The 20716-nt window shown below is 43.1% G+C and overlaps 1 protein-coding gene across 7 annotated transcripts in view; it reads right to left on the minus strand.

Moving 5' to 3' along the window:
* Window positions 1-1589: 1589 nt before the first annotated feature.
* LOC129855694 (sarcalumenin-like) overlaps window positions 1590-20716 on the minus strand; it is a 28530-nt gene continuing 9403 nt past the window's right edge. For all 7 annotated transcript variants that reach the window (XM_055923620.1, XM_055923624.1, XM_055923619.1 and 4 more), the window contains 11 exons: window positions 8795-8906; window positions 8465-8558; window positions 8255-8309; window positions 7904-8044; window positions 4771-4931; window positions 4072-4170; window positions 3772-3917; window positions 3430-3601; window positions 3194-3306; window positions 3013-3097; window positions 1590-2920 (listed from right to left, as the gene is read on the minus strand). In XM_055923620.1, coding sequence (XP_055779595.1) covers window positions 2864-2920; window positions 3013-3097; window positions 3194-3306; window positions 3430-3601; window positions 3772-3917; window positions 4072-4170; window positions 4771-4931; window positions 7904-8044; window positions 8255-8309; window positions 8465-8558; window positions 8795-8906 — 1235 coding nt within the window. In that variant the 3' untranslated portion in view covers window positions 1590-2863. The remainder of the gene's footprint in view (window positions 2921-3012; window positions 3098-3193; window positions 3307-3429; window positions 3602-3771; window positions 3918-4071; window positions 4171-4770; window positions 4932-7903; window positions 8045-8254; window positions 8310-8464; window positions 8559-8794; window positions 8907-20716) is intronic.

The raw sequence follows: 20716 nt of genomic DNA on the forward strand, positions 1-20716 counted from the left end.
TGATTAGGGCAATTTCAGCCACACCCACTGCTGACAGGTGTATACAATCAAGCACACAGCCATGCAATCTCCATAGACAAACATTCGCAGTAGAATGGCCTTACTGAAGAGGTCAGTGACGTTCAACGTGGCACCGTCATAGGATCCCACCTTTCCAACAAGTCAGTTCATAAAATTTCTGCCCTGCTAGAGTTGCCCCGGTCAACTGTAAGTGCTGTTATTGTGAAGTGGAAACGTCTAGGAGCAACAACGGCTCAGCCACTGAGTGGTAGGCCACACAAGCGCGTAGCACGTAAAAATCGTCTGTCCTCGGTTGCAACACTCCCTACCGAGCAACTGCCTGAATGAATAGTGCCAACTGTAAAGTTTGGTTTAGGAAGAATAGTGGTCTGGGGCTGTTTTTCATGGTTTGGGCTAGCCCCCTTAGTTCCAGTGAAGGGAACTTTTAACGCTACAGCATACAATGACATTCTAGACGAATCTGTGCTTCCAACTTTGTGGCAAGTGTGGGGAAGGCCCTTTCCTGTTTCAGCATGACAATGCCCCTCTGCACAAAGCGAGGTCCATACAGAAATGGTTTATCGAGATCAGTGTAGAAGAACTTGACTGGCCTGCACAGAGCCCTGACCTCAACCCCATCGAACACCTTTGGGGTGAATTGGAACGCCGACTGCGAGCCTGAACGGCCAACCTCAGTGCCCAACCTGACTATTGCTCTTTTGGCTGAATGAAAGCATGTCCCTGCAGCAATATTCCAACATCTGGGGGAAAGCCTTCCCAGAAGAGTCAATGCTATTATAGCAGCAAAGGAGGGACCAACTCCATATTAATGCCCATGATTTTGGAATGAGATGTTCGATGAGCAGGGGTCCACATACTTGTGGCCATGTAGTGTATGACTCAAATGCTGACTCAACTGAGGGAATGGTTTCTGACATTGATATATGACAGAACTGAGCCTACCTGTGATTTAGATTTACTGTCTTATTATTAGGCCTACTATTGACCAACCTACAGGATACACTGAGGGAGCACAGCAGCACGCCTTCACGCAGCATTCCCCCTCACCCTTTACACTTGAAATTCCCAGGGCTATATCTTGTTCCAGTCCGTCCCTGGTTTCACCTCATGACAAAACGTAGGCTACATCACGTGAAATGTCATTAACATTACCAGTTTTAGGCAGTAGTTAGATGCATCAATGTGTGTTAATTTCTGTTCTCTTATCACAGAACCGGAGTGTTAGGTTCCATCCAATTCCACACCCCAGGAGGACCTGCCCCCTGCTAAGGAGTCCCCAAAACACCCTCTCATGGTCAGGATGTTCCATTCCCTCAACTAGTCAGAGAAGCTTCTGAAATACAGTATGCCTGGACTACCCGGGGCACCCAGAAGAGGACTAGCCCCCCACCCCTGGTTCCTCTCCAGGTTTCTTCATTCTAGAGTTCTTGCTGGCCACTGTGCTTTTGGTTAGCTTGCTCTTTGGGGTGTAGGCCGGTTGATTTAATGTCTAAACATGTTAAATGGTTTGAAAATGTGATGCTGTCTGCTCAAATCCAATTTGTAGGTACTACACACCACACAATAGGTTAACAAATGTGACAATTTTCTCACTGCCCATATTTATATATATATAAAGAGGTTTACATGGCATCGATATCCTAAAAATGCATGACCCCTGCTGAACAGAACACATTGTACAAACATTTGCATTTATATAATTTTGAATGAAACGTACTAACAATGTAGGAAAAGTAAAACATCACTGATAATCAACATATCCTCAGTGTCATGGTTGTGAACTGCTTGTTAACACGCAGCCGTTGTGCTTATTCATTAGTCTTACAGTTAGAAACAATTGACATTCTTGGTCAGAAAACGTGTGGAACAGCAAGTAAATAGTATCGCATAAGTCATTTAAATGCTGATTTGCTCACAGAGACATTGTTGCTGAGAGTTCACCTTGTACAAAAACACAGGTCCCATGATGCTCATATGTTATTATTGGTTTATATTGCATCATAGGTGTTTGTCAGATGTTGAAGCCTGGAGTAGCAAACAGGCACAACTGGATACCAAACATTGTAAAAACGTATATAAAATGCTTTGTTCAATTCATAATGTAGTTTGTAAACAGAATCTAATCTCACACAAAAATGCAGGTCCCATGACGTTAGGTAGATTTTAAAAACAACAATCAGGTAACATGGTAGTGAAAAATATTGGGAAATTAATATTACAGTGATTGCCAGAGTTAGGAGTTGGGTTCTGAATGCTCAAATTAAATCAGAAATTGAGGCGATCTATGGTTTACAACTACATGAATGAACAGATATTGGACTGACAACACTTGGACAAGGATTACATTTTCCCATGTCACCCTGCGTACTCCGGAGTGACACGTAAATGGTGCGTTCAAGACAACTCGGAAACTCAAGACATTTTTTACTTGGACATTCGTTGTAGAAAGAGGAGGCCAGAGTTCTCCCACTTGGAAAGAATCACAATCAACCAATAGGAAGCTGTACGCCAGGACCGTTCAATTACGGTCCTGGAGGGCCGAAACACTTTTTTGTTTCTACCTGGTAGTTAATTGCACTCACCTGGTGTCCCAGGTCTGAATCAGTCTCTGATTAGAAGGATGAAAACCAGAAGTGCTTTGGCCCTCCATGACTGACATTGAACAGCCCTGCTCTACACAAACAACTTATGTTAATTTTAACTCTGAGTTTCAGAATTGTCATGAATGCACCATAAGGCATGGCCAGGAAGGTAAAGCCTGAACAGTTTAAACCCTACATTACATTTGGTCCTCTACAGTAGGAATGTTAAGTGGTACTTCAGTGGTTTCCTCCATTTTATTTCAGTCCATATCTTGATCACCCACACTCTGGCGAAGGTATTCCTCATAGAGCTTCTTCTACAGGAAGGGAGAGATACACACAGTTAGTGGTCAAGCACACACAGCACTGCATGCTCACACACATACCACTGCATGGTCACACACACTACCTTCTTTGTCTTCACCACCTCCTGCACATAATCCAGCTTTTCCTGTAGCTGCCTCTTCTGTCGGCCAGAGAGAGTGGGCCGAGTCCTGCAGAGATAGAGAGAGATGCTTTAGGCATAATTAATTGATAACTGGTGGTACTTGAACAAGATGCCGCAGTTTGTGAGTGTGCTCAACTCTTACCTGAAGGAGAAGCGGGCAAGGATGAGGAGTAGGAAGGAGAGGAAGATGAGTCCGCCACAACTGTAGAGCTGGTACTCCACGGACATGGAGTCAAACACTCTCACTACAGGAGCCTGTGGGGGGGGGGGAGGGGGGCGTCAGAGAGTCACACAAACACAAAAATTCCCAGACTCCGTCTCACACACACAACCACGGTCAGACTAACCACACCGTCTCTCTCTTACAAATACACTGACCAGGTAGAGAGAGAGGGCCTCGATGCCGTCATCCCCCAGGGCCATCTTTAGCAGCTCTTTGGAGAAGCTGCCCAGCACCAGGGCTGCCATCAGCATGAAGGGGACACTGAAGCCCAGAAAAGCCAACAAACAGCTTTTACAGCGCGCCCGCCGGTTATCTACACTGGTCTGCCTAAAAGAGAGGGGAGAGGGGGGGGTTATTGTTGTGTTGGAAAGGAGAAAAGATCCGTGATGTGTGTGTGCTCGTGTGTGTGTCATCTACAATATCCTCAGTCATACAGTCTTTTTATCAGCAAGTTGAGAATGAGTGTAGGTGTAAAACACACTGCATGCATGTGTTACCTGTCTTGGCTGAGTGTATCTGCAATGGCCTCAGTGATAAGATCACAGTCCTTCTCTAGTGAGTTGAGTGTGTTCTGGACTGTCTGGTTGATGGTCTTCTCGATGGTGCGACATGCCTCCTCAATCTGGTTCACACAGCGACTGGGCTGGGGTTGGGACAAGCAGGTGGCAGTGAAGTTCAAAACTTAGTATACATACATTTTATTTATTTAGCTAGGATAGTCCAAGATTGCCCAGGTTGGCACATCCAGTGACTTTCAGGTGCCGTGTACAAAAAGGTGGGTGCGGTGCGGTAGCTACCTTGCTGGGGTTGGGGACATAGATGGTAGGCATGTCAAAGCCACACTTGTTGAGTCCCGGCCGCTTGCACAGCTCCTGGACTATCTGCATCATCACCCTCTGAAAGAGCCAATCACGACAGGGATACATTTTCTGATTAGCTAATGTTTGAAACTTCAAGCTGTTAGATTATAACAAACTGGCCAACTTCCTCCCAGCCCCTTGTCAACCTTGCTCATAATGTAGATATGTATACAGTGTGTGTAATAGAGAATTTCCAGGTGAAATAAACACAAAAGCAGCCGTTGATATAGTTAAAAAAATATATATATATATTTTAGTACAATTTGCAGGAGGGCAGAACCTCCAGCACAGAAGCAGAGAAAATGTCTTCCGAGCCTTCCCTGAGCTGGCACTAATATCCCAAGCACATATGTTCTCTAAACACATAAAAGACAAGGCAGTGAATCACACACTCTCACACAATACAATAATAACCCGTGTGTCCTCAGAACTGGCACCTTTAGACTGCACTATCACCAGATAGGTTATGGACAGTTCTCCTTCACAACTGGCCTCCAAGTCTAGTGATTAAAAAACCTTGCACGAACAGAATCATGTGTATTACAGAAAAGGAAAAGTATAATACATTGCGTTAATAACTTAAGTGAATATGAACTTTATTCATCTTAAATTTCCCACTACAGTGTGTGTGTGTACCTGTCTGTCCGACTCTCCCCCAGCCTCGTCGGCCTTGCTGAGGTACAAGCGCAGGCGGTCACCGTGCTTCTCGTTGAGCTTCTCCACGATGTTGAGGGTGCGCTTGCACAGCGCCTGGCCCATGGGGTCAAAGAACACCAGGATGAGGTCACACAGCTCGCCTGGGAGGGAGTGGACAGAGACGAGCCTGTTATGTTCTTCTCAACTAGCCAGATAAACAAAAGCAAATCTTTACACACAGATGGTGTGTGTGTGTCATGATGAAACACAGACAGAGATGAATATGAAAGCATGCGATAAAGTCAAAAGTACAGTACCAGTCAAAAGTATTAACACCTACTCATGAGGATTTTTCTTTATTTTTACTATTTTCTGCATTGTAGAATGATAGTGAAGACATCAAAACTATGAAATAACACAGAATCATGTATTAACCAAAAAAAGTGTTAAACAAATCTAAATATATTTTATATGAGATTCTTTGAAGTATCCACTTGATGACAGCATTGCACATTCTTGGCATTCTCTCAACCAGCTTCACGAGGAATGCTTTTCCAACAGTCTTAAAAGTAGTTCCCACATATGCTGAGCACTTTTTGGCTGCTTTTCCTTCACTCTTCGTGCAAACCAGATGGGATGGTGTATCGCTGCAGAATGCTGTGGTAGCCATGCTGGTTAAGTGCCCCATGAATTCTAAATAAATCACAGACAGTGTCACCAGCAAAGTACCCCCACCTCCATGCTTCACGGTGGGAACCACACATGCAGAGATCATCGGTTCACCTAGTCGGTGTCTCACAAAGACCCGGCGGTTGGAACAAAAAATCAAAAATTTGGACTCAAGACCAAAGGACAGATTTCCACTGTCCATTGCTCGTATTTCTTGGCCCAAGCAAGTCTCTTCTTAATATTGGTGTCCTTTAGTAGTGGTTTCTTTGCAGCAATTCAACCATGAAGGCATGATTCACACAGTGTCCTCTGAACAGTTGAGAGGTGTCTGTTACTTGAACTCTGTGAAGCATTTATTTGAGGCTGGTAAATCTAATGAACTTATCCTCTGCAGCAGAGGTAACTCTGGGTCTTCCTTTCCTGTGGTGGTCCTCACGAGAGCCAGTTTCCTCATAGCGCTTGATGGTTATTGCGACTGCACTTGAAGAAACTTTCAAAAGTTCTTGACATTTTTCTGATTAAGACATGAAGGTCAGTCAAAGTAATAATGGACTGTAATTTCTCTTTGCTTATTTGAGCCGTTCTTGCTGTAATATGGACTTGGTCTTTTACCAAATAGGGATATCTTCTGTATACTATCCCTACCTTGTCACAACACAACGAATTGGCTCAAACGCATTAAAAAGGAACGAAATTCCAATGAACTTTTAACCTCTCTAGGGTATGTGGGACGCTAACGTCCCACCTGACCAACATCCAGTGAAAGTGCAGGGCACCAAATTCAAACAGAAATCTCATAATTAAAATTCCTCAAACATACATGTATTATAAACCATTTTAAAGATACACTCGTTGTAAATCCAGCCACAGTGTCCGATTTCAAAAAGGCTTTACGACGAAAGCACACCAAACGATTTATGTTAGGTCAGAGCCAAGTCACAGAAGAACACAGCCATTTTTCCAGCCAAATAGGAGTCACAAAAAGCAGAAATATAGAAAAAATTAATCACTAACCTTTGATGATCATCAGATGACACATTAATAGGACTTCATGTTACACAATACATGTATGTTTTGTTCGGTAAAGTTCATATTTATATCCAAAAATCTCCGTTTACATTGGCGCGTTATGTTCAGTAGTTCCAAAACATCCGGTGATTTTGCAGAGCGCCACATCAATTTACAGAAATACTCATAATAAACATTGCTAAAAGTGTTATGCATGGAATTTTAGATCCACTCCTCCTTAATGCAACCGCTGTGTCAGATTTCAAAAAAACTTTACGGAAAAAGCACACAATCTGAGTACGGCGCTCAGACACAAAACCAAGCCATACAGATATCCGCCATGTTGTGTAGTCAACGGAAGTCAGAAATAGCATTATAAATATTCACTTACCTTTGATGATCTTCATCAGAATGCACTTGCAGGAATCACAGTTCCACAATAAATGTTTATTTTGTTCGATGAAGTCCATAATTTATGTCCAAATACCTCCCTTTTGTTCGCGCGTTTAGCTCAGTAATCCAAATTCATGAGGCGCGATCACTAGGTCCAGACAAAAAGTCAAAAAGTTCCGTTACAGTCCGTAGAAACATGTCAAACGATGTATAGAATCAATCTTTAGGATGTTTTTAACAAATCTTCAATAATGTTCCAACCTGAGAATTCCTTTGTCTTCAGAAATGCAATGGAACTCAAGCTAACTATCACGTGAACGCGCGTAGTCAGTTTATGGCACGCTGGGAGAGACCTTACTCAATCCCCTCTCATTCGCCCCCACTTCACCAGTAGAAGCCTCAAACAAGGTTCTAAAGACTGACATCTAGTGGAAGCCTTAGGAAGTGCAATATGATCCCATTTCCACTGTATTGGATAAGCAAGTTAAAAAACAACAAACCTCAGATTTCCCACTTCCTGGTTGGATTTTTTCTCAGGTTTTTGCCTGCCATATGAGTTCTGTTATACTCACCGACATCATTTAAAACAGTTTTAGAAACTTCAGTGTTTTCTATCCAAATCTACTAATAATATGCATATCCTAGCATCTGGGCCTGAGTAGCAGGCAGTTTACTCTGGGCGCGCTTTTCATCCGGACGTGAAAATACTGCCCCCTACCCCAAAGAAGTTTTAACAAGGCACACCGGTTAACTGAAATACATTCCAGGTGACTACCTCATGAAGCTGGTTGAGAGAATGCCAAGAGTGTGCAAAGCTGTCATCAAGGGAAAGGGTGGCTACTTTGAAGAATGTCCAATATAAAATATATTTTGATTTGTTTAACATTTTTTTGGTTACTACATGATTCCAGATGTGTTATTTCATCTTCACTATTATTCTACAATGTAGAAAATAGTAAAAATAAAGAAAAACTCTTGAATGAGTAGGTGTGTCCAAACGTTTGACTGTTATTGTATATTCACAAAATTACACACCCTACACCAGCATATTGTGGTGACCTACCCAGCCACATGATGGCCTGGTCCACATCAAAGGGGTACTTCATGTCCCCGTCCACCAGGCCAGGAGAGTCCACAAACGTCACTAGGCTGAAGCGTTTCTGCCGCGACGTGCAGATCTCAGTGCCCAGGTACTCAGACACACCTACAGGCAGAGCAAGAGAGCGAGAGCCCTTTAATTGAACGGTATTTTCATGCATTTCACTCAGTGCTGACTAATGTTTAGAATGGGCCGTCAGTCATGCTGCCATCACCATTGTATTTCTATCGCATCATATAACACAGGGGAGGGAGGTGTTTCCTGAGTCTTACTATGACGCAGACTAATGAGGTTGAATCAACTCTGAAGTCTCACCCTTGATCTCGTGTAGAGGTTTGAAGTGTGGGTAAAGGTGCAGCGTGGCATTTCCCTGAAATACAGCAAGAAACAAAAGTTTACATTCTGCGAGAAGAACAAATATCCACCGTGTGAGAACTTACTCAGTGAAAAGGTAAAGCCCCTCAAAGTACCTCAACCAAAATGCATGAATTGAGGAGCAAACTGAAGTGTACCAGCAGTACTCACTGTGAGAGACTCTCTCTTGCGCCCACTAGTAACAAAGCTGAAGCCTTGCGTCTCAATGGCCACTCCTGTACGCTGGATGTGCTCCTCCACATACCTGAAACAAAGTTACAGCAGACATTAACAAGCACTCTCTCTGGCTTTCATGTCCACACATTAACAAATGGACCATGGGACATAATTACAATGACTGAAGCAAAAGGAAGCATAGGGGACAGGAAGTATCAGTGTACAGAAAAGTCCCAGTCCCTGATGGAATACTTTTCAAAGTGCATCCTTCTCTCTACCTCTTCTGGCATTGTCAATGGTAACCTTGATTTGATTGAACATTACCAGTTGATGAAGGAGCTCTTGCCAGCAGAGTGGTTGCCCATCAACATGACAGTGATCTTTTTCCTGGGTGCCAGCAGAGTCACGCCAACTGACTGGGCCACTGCTACCAGCCCTAGAATAGAGACAGCAGATGAGGGATGTGATCAGGACAATTAGCTAACGTTAGATAAGCGAACATCGGCTAGCTAGCTATGAGATAAATACTAGCGGTAAACTTGCGCATCGATTTGATGAGTTTCACATAATGCTTATTTAATCAACTTTGTTAGCTTACTAGTATTAGCCGCTAAGCTATAGCTAGCTAACTAATCTAGCTACCGCTAGCTATTGCTAACAACTCCTGCTGGTAGTTACGTTAAAGCGGCAATCCTAATTGAAATATTAACAAAGTGTCCTCCCCACCAGTTTCAGTAAAAAGCTGAGGGAGGTGGCTGGAGAAATACAACAACTTCAAATCCATAGACGAAGCTATGTATGCAAGGGTGGTCGTGTAGTGTATCTGATTGGAGTTTAACTTTACAGTAGTACAATTGAATTCAAAACCCACATTTTTGACCAAACAACTCAGATGCTTATAAAAGGGTCTAATATTAAATTGTTCGTTCTCTTATTTGTTCCTGACCTGCTGTGATGACACTTTATTTCTCTCTCCAACCCATGGCCTTTCAGGCTATGATTTCGCTCTCTCTGACCATGCTTAGAATAATGCCTTGTAATTCTTGTTAACGCCTTGTAACTTAAGCTTTATGCCTTGCATGGGAATCCATCCATTTCATAAAGTACTTAAATACACTTGTATTTAGAATTCTATTCCCAGACTTTTCTTCAATGCCTATTATTGTAACTCAGGTCTCCTTGCATATTCCTATTTGTACTATGGAGTCAGATAAAGATAATTAATTGAATGGGATAATTGCTTAGTCTTATGAGTCGCATGTGAGGTATATATACACACACGAGGCAAAAAAAAGAAACGTCCTCTCACTGTCAACTGCGTTTATTTTCAGCAAACTTAACATGTGTAAATATTTGTATGAACATAACAACATTCAACAAATCATACAAACTGAACAAGTTCCACAGACACGTGACTAACAGAAATTGAATAATGTGTCCCTGAAAAGGGGAGGGAGGGGGGGGGGGGGGGTCAAAATCAAAAGTAACAGTCAGTATCTGGTGTGGCCACCAGCTGCATTAAGTACTGCAGTGCATCTCCTCCTCAAACTGCACCAGATGTTCCAGTTCTTGCTGTGAGATGTTACCCCACTCTTCCACCAAGGCACCTGCAAGTTCCTGGACATTTCTGGGGGGGAATGGCCCGAGCCCTCCGATCCAACAGGTTCCAGACGTGCTCAATGGGATTGAGATCCGGGCTCTTCGCTGGCCATGGCAGAACACTGACATTCCTGTCTTGCACGAAATCACACAGAACGAGCAGTATGTCTGGTGGCATTGTCATGCTGGAGGGTCATGTCAGGATGAGCCTGCAGGAAGGATACCACGAGGGAGGAGGATGTCTTCCTTGTAACGCACAGTGTTGAGATTGCCTGCAATGATAACAAGTTCAGTCCGACGACGCTGTGACACACCGCCACCTCCAAAATCGATTCCACCCCAGAGTACAGGCCTCGGTGTACCGCTCATTCCTTTGACGATAAACTCGAATCCGACCATCACCCCTGGTGAGACAAAACCACAACTTGTCAGCGAAGAGCACTTTTTGCCAGTCCTGTCTGGTCCAACGAGGGTGGGTTTGTACCCATTGGTGACATTGTTGCCGGTGATGTCTGGTGAGGACCTGCCTTACAATCAGGCCTACAAGCTCTCAGTCCAGCCTCAGCCTATTGAGGACAGTCTGAGCACTGATGGAGGGATTGTGCGTTCCTCGTGTAACTCGGGCAGTTGTTGCCATCATGTACCTGTCCCGCAGGTGTGACGTTCAGATGTACCGATCCTGTGCAGGTGTTTTTTTTTAATATATATTTTTTTACACGTGGTCTGCCACTGTGATGACTATCAGCTGTCCGTCCTGTCTCCCTGTAGCGCTGTCTTATGCGTCTCACAGTACGGACGTTGCAATTTATTGCCCTGGCCACATCTGCAGTCCTCATGCCTCCTTGCAGCATGCCTAAGGCATGTTCACGCAGATGAGCAGGGACCATGGGCATCTTTCTTTTGGTGTTTTTCAGAGTCAGTAGAAAGGCCTCTTTAGTGTCCTACGTTCTCATAACTGTGACCTTAATTGCCTACTGTCTGTAAGCTGTTAGTGTCTTAACGACCGTTCCACAGGTGCATGTTCATTTATTGTTTATGGTTCATTGAACAAGCATGGTAAACAGTGTTTAAACCCTTTACAATGAAGATCTGTGAAGTTATTTGTATTTTTACAAATTATCTTTGAAAGACAGGGTCCTGAGAAAGGGACTTTTTTTTGCTGAGTTTATAATATACTGCATATTCACATATTACTGCCCACTACAGTTAATGGTGATCCCGACGTAATATATCTTACGGATCATTTGGAGTTTATTTCATTAGATTCTCCGATATATATATATAACGAACACATGCATGGAGGAGAATATGCAAGCAACAGATATGTTTGAGTTATGGCAATCTCGAATTAATGATTTGATCAAGAAAGGCAAGAATGGTCTGACATTTAATTGACTAAGGATGAAATTCTTCATTACTGGCAATATGTTGGCATGCAAAAAAAAAAAATCAAAGACGTTAATTCTATAGCTTGTGTTTATACTTGGAAAAAGTGAATTGTGACACAAACTAGTGTTGAACATGCTTGATATGACTGAAGTGCCAGAGGACATCAGAGCGCAAAATAGAGCAGTTGCAATCAGAACTTCAAACATGCGAAAAAGAGCATGATTTGACAAGGTAATTTCTACATGACGCACATAGAGATTTGTTATAACAGGGCACAAATAATCTCCAAAGTGATTTGTTGGAGTGACGTTGTTGGAACCTAGACTGAGGAAATCCAAACTCGTCATAAGATGCAGAAATCTTGGGATTTAGGTAGAGGCAGACCGTCTCGATTCTTATTGCAACAAAGAAGCTCAAAAATCTACCCTAAAACTTAGGATGTTGATTATTTGACGATGTGTTAATCAATTCTTCCTTTGCAACTCAATTTCTATATCCATATGTGATGGTTATATAGGTTACTTTTGTAAATGTGCGTTCTTTAATGTACACAGATTGCTAAATAAACTAATAGCTCATTTTAAAAAACACAAATAGTTTATTTTCCTATGCGTGGATAGGCCAATGTATAGAAGTATGCGCGCTATGAAAAGTCATTGCTTTGTTTCACAAAATGGCCTTAGAACTTTCACCATTGATATGCTAATGTTGGGTTCTGTAAAACTAAGATGCTAATACATTTAAAAATTGCTTGTGAAACTGAACTTACACTGTAATTCTCACACAGACTAGAATTTGTCAGATTAATTTTTCCGTTGCTTGAAAGTTGTGATTTAACTTCAAGAAATGTTCTTGATTATTTAAAAATTCTGCTTATTTTGTTAATTTTCAAAGAAAACCCATTCGCTCTCAAAGGGAGGAGAGTTTCCAAGTTGTGTTTTAAATATCCTGTCTTCATGATAGTGATCTTTGATCATCTTTTATGTCTAGTACTTGTCCAAAGTTTGGACACGCCTACTCATTCAAGGGTTTTTCTTTACTTTTACTATTTTCTACATTGTAGAATAATAGTGAAGGCATCAAAACTATGAAATAACACATATGGAATCATGTAGTAACCCCCCCAAAAATGAGTTAAATACAAATATATTTGAGATTCTTCAAAGTAGCCACCTTTTGCCTTGATGAAAGCTTTGAACACTCTTGCCATTCTCTCAACCAGCTTCACGAGGAACGCTTTTCCAACAGTTTTGAAGGAGTTCCCACATATGCTGAGCACTTGTTGGCTGTTTTTCCTTCACTCTGCGGTCCAACCCATCCCAAACCATCTCAATTGGGTTGAGGTCCGGTTATTGTGGAAGCCAGGTCATTTAATGACGGACTCCATCACCCTCCTTCTTGGTCAAATAGCCCTTACACAGCCTGGAGGTGTATTGGGTCATTGTCCTGTGATACTCCCACTAATGATACTCCCACTAATCCCAAACCAGATGGGATGGCGTATCGCTGCAGAATGCTGTGGTAGCCATGCTGTTTAAGAATGCCTTGAATTCTAAATAAATCACTGACAAGAACCAAAAAAAGCTGATACTGATATATCTGACTATTAAAAAAATAAATATAATAATAATAATAATAATAATGTAATAATGAGTTACTACAATACTGAATGAACCCTTCTATTTTAACTGAATATAATACATCAATAAAATCAATTTTATTAATGAAACATGTTCAATTTGGTTTAAATAATGCAAAAACAGTGTTGGAGAAGAAAGTAAAAATGCAATATGTGCCATGTAAAAAAGCGAACATTTAAGTTAAACTCAGAACATGAGAATATATGAAAGCTGGTGGTTCCTTTTAACATGAGTCTTCAATAATCCCAGTTAAGTTTTAGGTTGTAGATATTATAGGAATTATAGGACTATTTCTCTCCATTCCATTTGTATTTCATATACCTTTGAATATTGGATGTTCTTACAGGCACTTTAGTATTGCCAGCCTAATCTCGGGATTTGATGGGCTTGAAGTCATAAACAGTGCTGTGCATCAAGCATTGCTAAGAGCTGCTGGCAAATGCAGTAAAGTGCTGTTTGAATGAATGCTTACGAGCCTGCTGTTGCCTACCACCACTCAAGACTGCTCTATCAAATGATAGACTTAATTATAATAAACGCACAGAAATACAAGCCTTAGGTTCTTAATATGGTCAAATCCGGAAACTATCATTTTGAAAAACAAAACGTTTATTCTTTCAGTGAAATAGGGAAATGTTCCGTATTTTAACAAACGGGTGGAAACCAAGTCTAAATATTGCTGTTAGATTGCACAACCTTCAATGTTATGTCATAATTATGTACAATTCTGGCAAATTAATTATGGTCTTTGTTAGGAATAAGTGGTCTTCACACAGTTTGCAACGAGCCAGGTGGCCCAAACTGCTGCATATACCCTGACTAGGCTTGCACTGAACACAAGAGAAGTGACAATTTCCCTAGTTAATATTGCATGCTAACGATAATTTATTTTAACTAAATATGCAGGTTTAAAAAAAATACACTTCTGTGTATTGATTTTAATTAAGGCATTGATGTTTATCGTTAGGTGCATTTGTGCAACGATTGTGCTTTTTTCTCAAATGTGCTTTTGTTAAATCACCAGCCCTTTGGCAAAGTTGAAGTAGGATGTGATTCGATGATAAATTAACAGGCACCGCATTGATTATATGCAACGCAGGACAAGCTAGTTAACCTAGTAATATCAACCATGTGTAGTTAACTAGTGATTATGTGAAGATTTCTTATTAAAAAAAAAACAATAATCAAAGTTTAATGCTAGCAACTTACCTTGACTCCTTGCAAGGTTCTTTTGATGCTGCACTCGCGTAACAGGTGGTCAGCCTGCCACACAGTCTTCTCGTGGATTACAATGTAATCGGCATCGAAAAAGACATCGATTGTTATGAAAACTTGAACTCGGCCATGCCGATTAATCGGTCGACCTCTAGTATGTACGTACGGTCACTGTGGGGCCGACGTCATCAATGCACTTATTGATGAAGCCAGTGACTGATGTGGTGTACTGCTCAATGCCTTCGGAAGAATCCCAGAACATATTCCAGTCTGTGCTATCAAAACAGTCCTGTAGCTTAGCATCTGTGTCATCTGACCACTTCTTTATTGACCAAGTCACTGGTGCTCCTGCCTTCGTTTAAACAGGAATTAGGATAGAATTATGGTCAGATTTGCCAAATGGAGGGCGAGCTTTGTACGCGTCTCTGTGTGGCGTAAAGGTGGTCTAGAGTCCCCCCCCGTCCCCCCCCTCCTTCTGGTTGCACATTTAACATGCTGGTAGAAATGAGGTAAAACAGATGTAAATTTCCCTGCAATAAAGTCCCCGGCCACTAGGAGCACACATTTTGGTTCATGTCAATGCAGAGCTATACGGAGCCCTCCGCATTGCAAAAAAACATTTGAGAGGTGCACGGCGATGCGGTACGGAGTTCAATTTGGCCTCTGTGTGCCTCTGGAGGCTACGCAATTGCGTTACACAATCCATACGGCGCCGCCGACCACATTTTCAGATCAAGCATAAATTGGTTCTTAACCATAAGATAGTTCCCTAAAATTACAAATACACTATCGCTTTAACAAATGTGTGATGAACATGAATATATTTTATGTGACTATTTAACCATTAAATGTATGTACTTCTCTATAGAAATCCTTTTAACATTATGTGCCAGATAGAACCTTATGGCTGAGCACAGATTGAAGAAAAATAATACATACAAAAACATATTTTTGGGGGCCAGGGCTAAGCCAGGGTTTCCCAAACCAGTGTTGCCAACATAGCGTATTTAGCGACTATTCAGACCCCCTCTAGTGACACATTTTCAAAAAAATCAACTAGCGACATATCTAGCGACTTTTTCTGGTGTTATTGGAGACTTTGAGACACTGACGTGAAAACACATATTGTTCTTACTCTTCTTAGCGAACAGCAGGTGCTGTCGTGGGCCCCACCCCCGTCCCAAAGTTCTCACGCAGTCCCTCCCAGATGCAGTCAGAACAGGAGATGTTCACCCCTCCACGTCCAGACTGCAAATGAATCACGCATGCGGGAAGCCGCCGCTGGCTGATCCCACCCTGGCTTACATTCAGGATGGTGTAAGAAATTGTAATAGATACTGGAAACTAGTAATAACAACTTCTCAACATAAGCCATCTTTTATACAAAATACACACACTCTTCTTTTCTCTTGGACATATGCTGGACTCATTAAGACACCAACCACAGACACACACAACTCCCCTCCCCCATGACAACCACAGACACACACAACTCAAGGTTGGAGCACAAAACAAAGAACTATCTCAGGAACCAATGGAACGTTGACACCAGGCCTGATCAGGACTACCCAAGACCCAGATCAACCAATCGGAAGGCCAGACTACTAGATCAACCTACTTCATTCAATGCATATAGAAAGCTGTACAACTGTTTAGACTGCCTCTTTCCTGACGATTCCATACGAATCAGACAGAAGGAGCCGTGCTGCACGCTTTGCCTGATATTTTTACACTTGAATAAACCTGTCTTATTATACAAATATCCACCTCGTCCTATGTCTCCACTTGATCTCCTGTCTCCAGTAAACGTTTTATCAACAATGGGATGTAAAATGTTCTTGTCTAAAATAAATCACTGCACAAAAATAAAATCACTGCATTTGACTCACACAGCCTCAGTCATTTATTTACTCACCTTGTCCAATGTGTGTGTGTGCGCCTCTGTGACAAACTAAACATCTAGCTGGCTAGCTCATCATGTCTCAGTCTAAACTGTACACTCAAAAATACAGAAAGGAGTGGGAATCAAACCCTGAACTCAAAGGCTGGTTGAAGCCATTTAATGGAGATGATACACGGGCATACTGCCTATATTGTAAGGCTGATTTCTACGCCAAACTTAGTAATGTAAAAAAAAACACATGACAACTCTAAAACATACTCAAAAGGCAAAGCCTTATAACAGTTCCACCCAAAACAAACTGTCATTTATGGTTAAAAAAAATTACTCTGCAAAAAAGGCTGAGGCCACCATGGCATTAGCTATCGCTGAACACTGTTCCATGTCTGGTGAGGCTTGCTATGAGCACCAGCTGCCTGATAATGTTTTGCAGCTTTTTGGCACATCAGCTGCTTACTCATTTAAGTCAGCTCCCTCAGTTGCCGAACCTGCCATATATGGAGAGCCTTGACCAAAATGACCCACACTTTCTGTGAGCCAGCACAGCCTGTGTGTGTGTGGAGGGGGGTCAAATTTTCACATTGCCATTGCCAGTTTTTTCTATTGTCTCTTTTTGGTCCATTTAGATTGTTAATGTAGATTGTATACAAAAAAAATGTAAAACAGGTTATGGTTAAAAATGTTAATGTTTTACTGTGAAATTGTTGTAGGCTCCTAAGTGAACCATAATGTTAAAAACCAAACCAAATTATGAAAACTAAACAAAAAAAAATTATTAAATAAAAAACGAAGTAATCCGACAGAGTGTTGTTTCTGTATGATATGTTGGATAAAGGAATAAAGACAGACACTAATGTCAAGCTCAACAGCCTTGTTGAGCATTGTACAAATCCCTACGCGTGGAGTCTGGGGAACAGTCCAGCTAGTCGATTACCTATCAACTAGACTCCGTAACATCATCCTTTTCAATAGAAAGTGCAAACATAACGGCATAACATTGAGTTCTTAACAGTCAAGTCATAACAATTGAAAAGCATGACATTTTCTTTTTACTTTAGTTGTCATCTTCCTTTTTTTTCTCTTTTTTTTTAAATTAACAGACAACAAGTTAAGTCTCTTGCTTACAGAGTAAGCCTGTCCGGTGGCTTGCACAGTCGACCCACCCGTGAGTAAGTATTGGCTCTGACAGGTGTAGGATTAGGGCCACGAGCTGGAGAGTTTGGTGGGGTAGAAGCCTCACCTTCAGTTGGCTCATGTCTCAATTCTGCACCCCTTACCCTTTGGCCTGGACTGTGATCCAGCTCATCTAGGTGAGTGTATGGCATGTCCTGGTTTGTCTGCTCTGCTACGCGCAGACCCACCTGATTGCGACGATAGAGGGAGCCACCAACATCCACCAGGTAAGAACGTGGTGCAACTCTCTGTAGGCACGTGCCCAGCCTCCAAAGTCCTGTGTGGTTTCCCGGCAGCGGTTTCATCCTTATCGTTTCACCCACCTCCAGCTCTGGTAGGTCTCGAGCAGTCCGGTCGTAGAAGCACTTAGCGAGCTGCTTTCTGTGACGCAGTTTGTCCGTGACGCCAACCATGACGCAGGGCTCAAGTAGCTTGTTAGCTACGGGGATAGTAGTCTTCAGACGTCTGGACAGAAGGCGTTGTGCTGGGCTGCTGTCCATGTTTTCGGTGGGTGTGTTCCTCCACTGTAAGATCGCTTTCCATGGGTCGTTGCTGTCGCGCAAGGCCCTACTTAACAGGTTTTTTGCAATCTTGACAGCTGATTCTGCCTTGCCATTTGCTTTTGGGTGTCTTGGAGAGGAGGTCACGTGGTCAAACTCCCATTCTGAGGCGAAACGCTTGAACTGTGCAGTGAATTGTGGGCCATTGTCCGTGATTACCTTGTCAGGCTGACCTTGCCTTGCAAACTGCGCCTTGCAGCGCTTTATGACCGTCTCTGCAGACAAGTCAGGGAGCAGTTCAATTTCACAAAAGTCAGAGTAATGATCAACAATGAGAAGATATTCAGCCACAGACAAAAGGACTAAGTCCATGCTGATGATTTGCCAGGCCCTTGTGGGCAGTTCGTGTGACATCATGGTTTCCTTTTGCTGTTCATGAGCGTACTCGTTGCATGTGGTACAGTTGCTGACAAAGTCTTTAATTTCTGCTTGCATGTTTGGCCAGTATAATGTTTCACGAGCCTGGCGGTAGCATGCGTCACCTCCAACGTGACTGGAATGTATGCGGGTAAGCATCTCTGGACGTAGTGATTTGGGAATAATGACCTTCTGACCTCTGAACAAGACGCCATTTTGCACACTGATCTCATCTCGAAAGGTCCAGTATTCTCTCACTGTGAAAGGTGTCTCCTCTTTCAGATATGGCCAACCTGCGAGAGCCATGGACTTCAGTGACTGTAGGTGTTCGTCCTTGTCAGTATGTTGCCTGATCTGGGCTAGGCGGTGATCTGTGACGTTTAAGTAGTCTGCCTGATTGATCTGTTGAACATCTTGTTGTTCCTGCTGTAGCGAACAGATGGCCTGCCGCTGATAGGCAGTGCCTCGACCTGTACATTGTGCTGTTGCCCTGCTCAGTGTGTCGCTGATGTACATCTCTGGTCCTGGCTTGTAAATGACCTTCAGGCTGTAGTTTTGCAGAGTCAAGAGCATGCTTTGAAGCCTCTTGGGCGCATTGAGGAGAGGTTTACTGAATATGGAAATGAGTGGTTTGTGGTCAGTTTCAGCGGTGACCAGCTCTCGACCATATAAGTAGTGATGGAATCGCTGGCAGGAGAAGACGATGCTGAGGCACTCTTTCTCAATTTGTGCATAGTTTTGTTCGGTGGGGGTGAGCGCTCTCGAGGCAAACGCAACGGGCTGGCCTTCCTGCATAAGGCAGCATCCAAGTCCCCTTTGGCTAGAGTCGCTCTGGATTGTGACAGGCTTCGTGACGTCGTAGTAGCGCAACACTGGCATGGATAAAGCCAGAGATTTCATCTCCTGCACTGCGGCCTCGTGCTTGGGTAGCCAGTGCCACGGTGTGTCTTTGTCTAGCAACCGGCGCAGAGGCTCACAGACTGCTGATAGGTGTGGCATGAACTTTGCAAGATAGTTTGCAAAGCCGATGAGACGCTGTACTCCTTTTGCATCAGACGGGTTTGGCATGTCGAGGATCGCTTGGACCTTGTCTGGGTCCGGCTTCAGGCCTTTTGCCGAGAGAATGTGGCCATGGAAGTGGACGTCTTTCACCTTGAACTGCAGCTTCTTCAGGCCAAGACGAAGCTTAACTGATCGGCAGCACTCCATCAGTGCCAGGAGCTTCACATCGTGGTCGCGTTCTGCTTCTTCGTCTGTTTCACCACAGCCTACGATCAGGATATCATCGGCGATGGGTTCAATGCCCTTGAGCCCAGCCAGTAACTCGTGCTGCTTGCGTTGGTATACCTCAGGCGCCACTGAGACACCAAACGGGAGCTTGAGCCAGCGTTTCCGACCCCAGGGGGTCCAGAAGGTAGTCATGAAGCTGCTTTCTTCGTCCAGCTTGCATTGAAGGAATGCATCTCGGGCATCCACCAAGGTGAAAATCCTGGCCTTGGGAAGCTTATAGAGGACATCCTCTAGTGTCGGCATGATGTAGTGGGATCATTTCAGTGCTTGGTTCAGATGCTTTGGGTCGATGCAGACCCTCAGCTTCTCTGGTTTTTTCACTATGACCATATTGCTAATCCAGTCAGTTGGTTCAGTCACAGATGTCATGTGGCCATCGGCCTCATACTTGTCCAGCTGGGCCTTCACAGCCACTTTCATTGCAATGGGCACATTGCGAGGAGCACACTGGACTGGAGTGATACTCTCATCCACTTCAAAGTGTACCTCCCCAGGCACTGATTCAACGGGCATGTTGAATACATCGTCATATCTGCTGAGTAGTTGTTCTTTGGACAGGGGTCCATGCTGGACATGATCCACAATGTGCAGGTCATTTGGTACAGTGAACTGCATCAGTCCCAGGCGTTCGCATGTAGAGCCTGAGAGGAGAGGATTTTGACTGGTTTTCACAATCTCAAACTCCAGCTTGTGTTTGCGTCCCCGAATAACACATTCGGTCTCAAAGGTGCCCATTGAGCTCATTAGTTCTCCTGAGTACAGCTTTAGTCTAGTATCGCTGGGCAATAGATGTGTGTCAGGTGCCAGATTGATTTTGTCTTTGTAGCTCATTACGTTGCATGTAGCACCCGAATCCAGTTGACATTGTTGTTGCTTGTTGTGTAATCGTAGTGTCACAAACCATTTCTTCCCTCTTGAGTGTTCAGCCCCAATGGATTCATGCATGTAAATGTCACTTTCACTGTTCAGCTCTGAACATTGAGTAACATCATCAACACAGTGAATCTTGCCCTCACTCACCCTTCTTTTGCTTTTGAGACACACTTTTGCAAAGTGATTATTAGTTCCACAAGCTCTGCATGGTTTACCGTAGGCAGGGCAGTGCTCTTTGCCACGTGTGTGT

This window comes from Salvelinus fontinalis, chromosome 5 (assembly GCF_029448725.1).
Source record: "Salvelinus fontinalis isolate EN_2023a chromosome 5, ASM2944872v1, whole genome shotgun sequence".
Classification (NCBI taxonomy): Eukaryota; Metazoa; Chordata; class Actinopteri; order Salmoniformes; family Salmonidae; genus Salvelinus; species Salvelinus fontinalis.